General features: G+C 28.8%; 1 protein-coding gene across 1 annotated transcript in view; it reads right to left on the bottom strand.

Moving 5' to 3' along the window:
- Window positions 1-839: 839 nt before the first annotated feature.
- Window positions 840-1,154, bottom strand: part of TRIADDRAFT_62639 (uncharacterized protein) — a gene marked incomplete at both ends in the record, with an annotated part of 6,177 nt that continues 5,862 nt past the window's right edge. Inside the window, 2 exons of the mRNA XM_002118581.1 lie at window positions 840-915; window positions 985-1,056. Coding sequence (XP_002118617.1) covers window positions 840-915; window positions 985-1,056 — 148 coding nt within the window. The remainder of the gene's footprint in view (window positions 916-984; window positions 1,057-1,154) is intronic.

The raw sequence follows: 1,154 nt of genomic DNA on the forward strand, positions 1-1,154 counted from the left end.
AGATTAGTGATTGAATAACTTTCGCAATGATTATAAGGTAATATTTCAGTTTTTGATCCAGCAATACTTAAATTTAATACCAGTTTATCTTTTTCCTGTAAAATGATATACTAGCAGCTTAAGGTATACAATTATACGTAAAATTTGTAGAAAGACCAGGATTATCTCGATTGTCTGTTACAGTAAATACATGCTAAATAGACTTCCATATAATGGAATAACACATTATTGCACATTTGATAACGTGGCAATATTATGCTGATACAAGTGGTGTAGCTGATCTAAATGCAAAAAATTGTTCTCAAGTTCCACAATACTTTTGAACAAAGTTCATGTAAATAAAGAATTCTTTAGCAGACCGCCTAAAAACCAGCAGTATTGGTCCTTAAATATGCGTCGACGAAAGAGCAAAACCATTTCAGAAATACTTACATTCTACTGATATTGTAGCTGATATTTGATGGACAGGATGGGTCTATTAGTCTCATTTTATTCTTAGATAAACCTCTGTTATATGATTTATAATAAACCTATAATCAATATTGTACCTGGCAGTATCTAATAATATTGCAATTACCAACAGGTATCCATTATCTAATCACAGATTCAATACTTACAAGTAATGCAGAGAGATAAAATTATTTAAAGGCAATTCGGTAATGTAGTGAAATGGATTTCCATCAAGCCATCTTGTATCATCGTTTAGTAATTGAAAAGTTCATACAGTTAATATGTTATGTAAAAAAGGAATATTAAAACACCAACTAAATGTTTATTTAGCTCATCTAAAGCTGTCATTTTCAAATAGTATCAGATAAAATAGTTAGCTGATTTTACTCCTACATTTCTTCAATATTATTTAAGCCATGAAATGCTTTGGAAGAAATAGTTTGAATATTGTTAGATCTTAGAAATCTGAAACAGTAAAAATAATCAATTTAAAGACGTAACTTAAATGACTACTTCTACGTGAGATCAACTTACAGCGACTTTAAATTAGCTAAATCAGTAAATTGATAATCTTCAATAGATCTTATTCGATTTTCATCCATCAATCTAAATAAATGGAACGAGATCCGTATTCGAATTTGCATTTGTTGAGATTAATATTGACCAAATGTTTAAATAATATTGAGTTATAGCATTTTTTCTTA

This window comes from Trichoplax adhaerens, genomic scaffold, assembly GCF_000150275.1.
Source record: "Trichoplax adhaerens TRIADscaffold_245 genomic scaffold, whole genome shotgun sequence".
Lineage (NCBI taxonomy): Eukaryota > Metazoa > Placozoa > Uniplacotomia > Trichoplacea > Trichoplacidae > Trichoplax > Trichoplax adhaerens.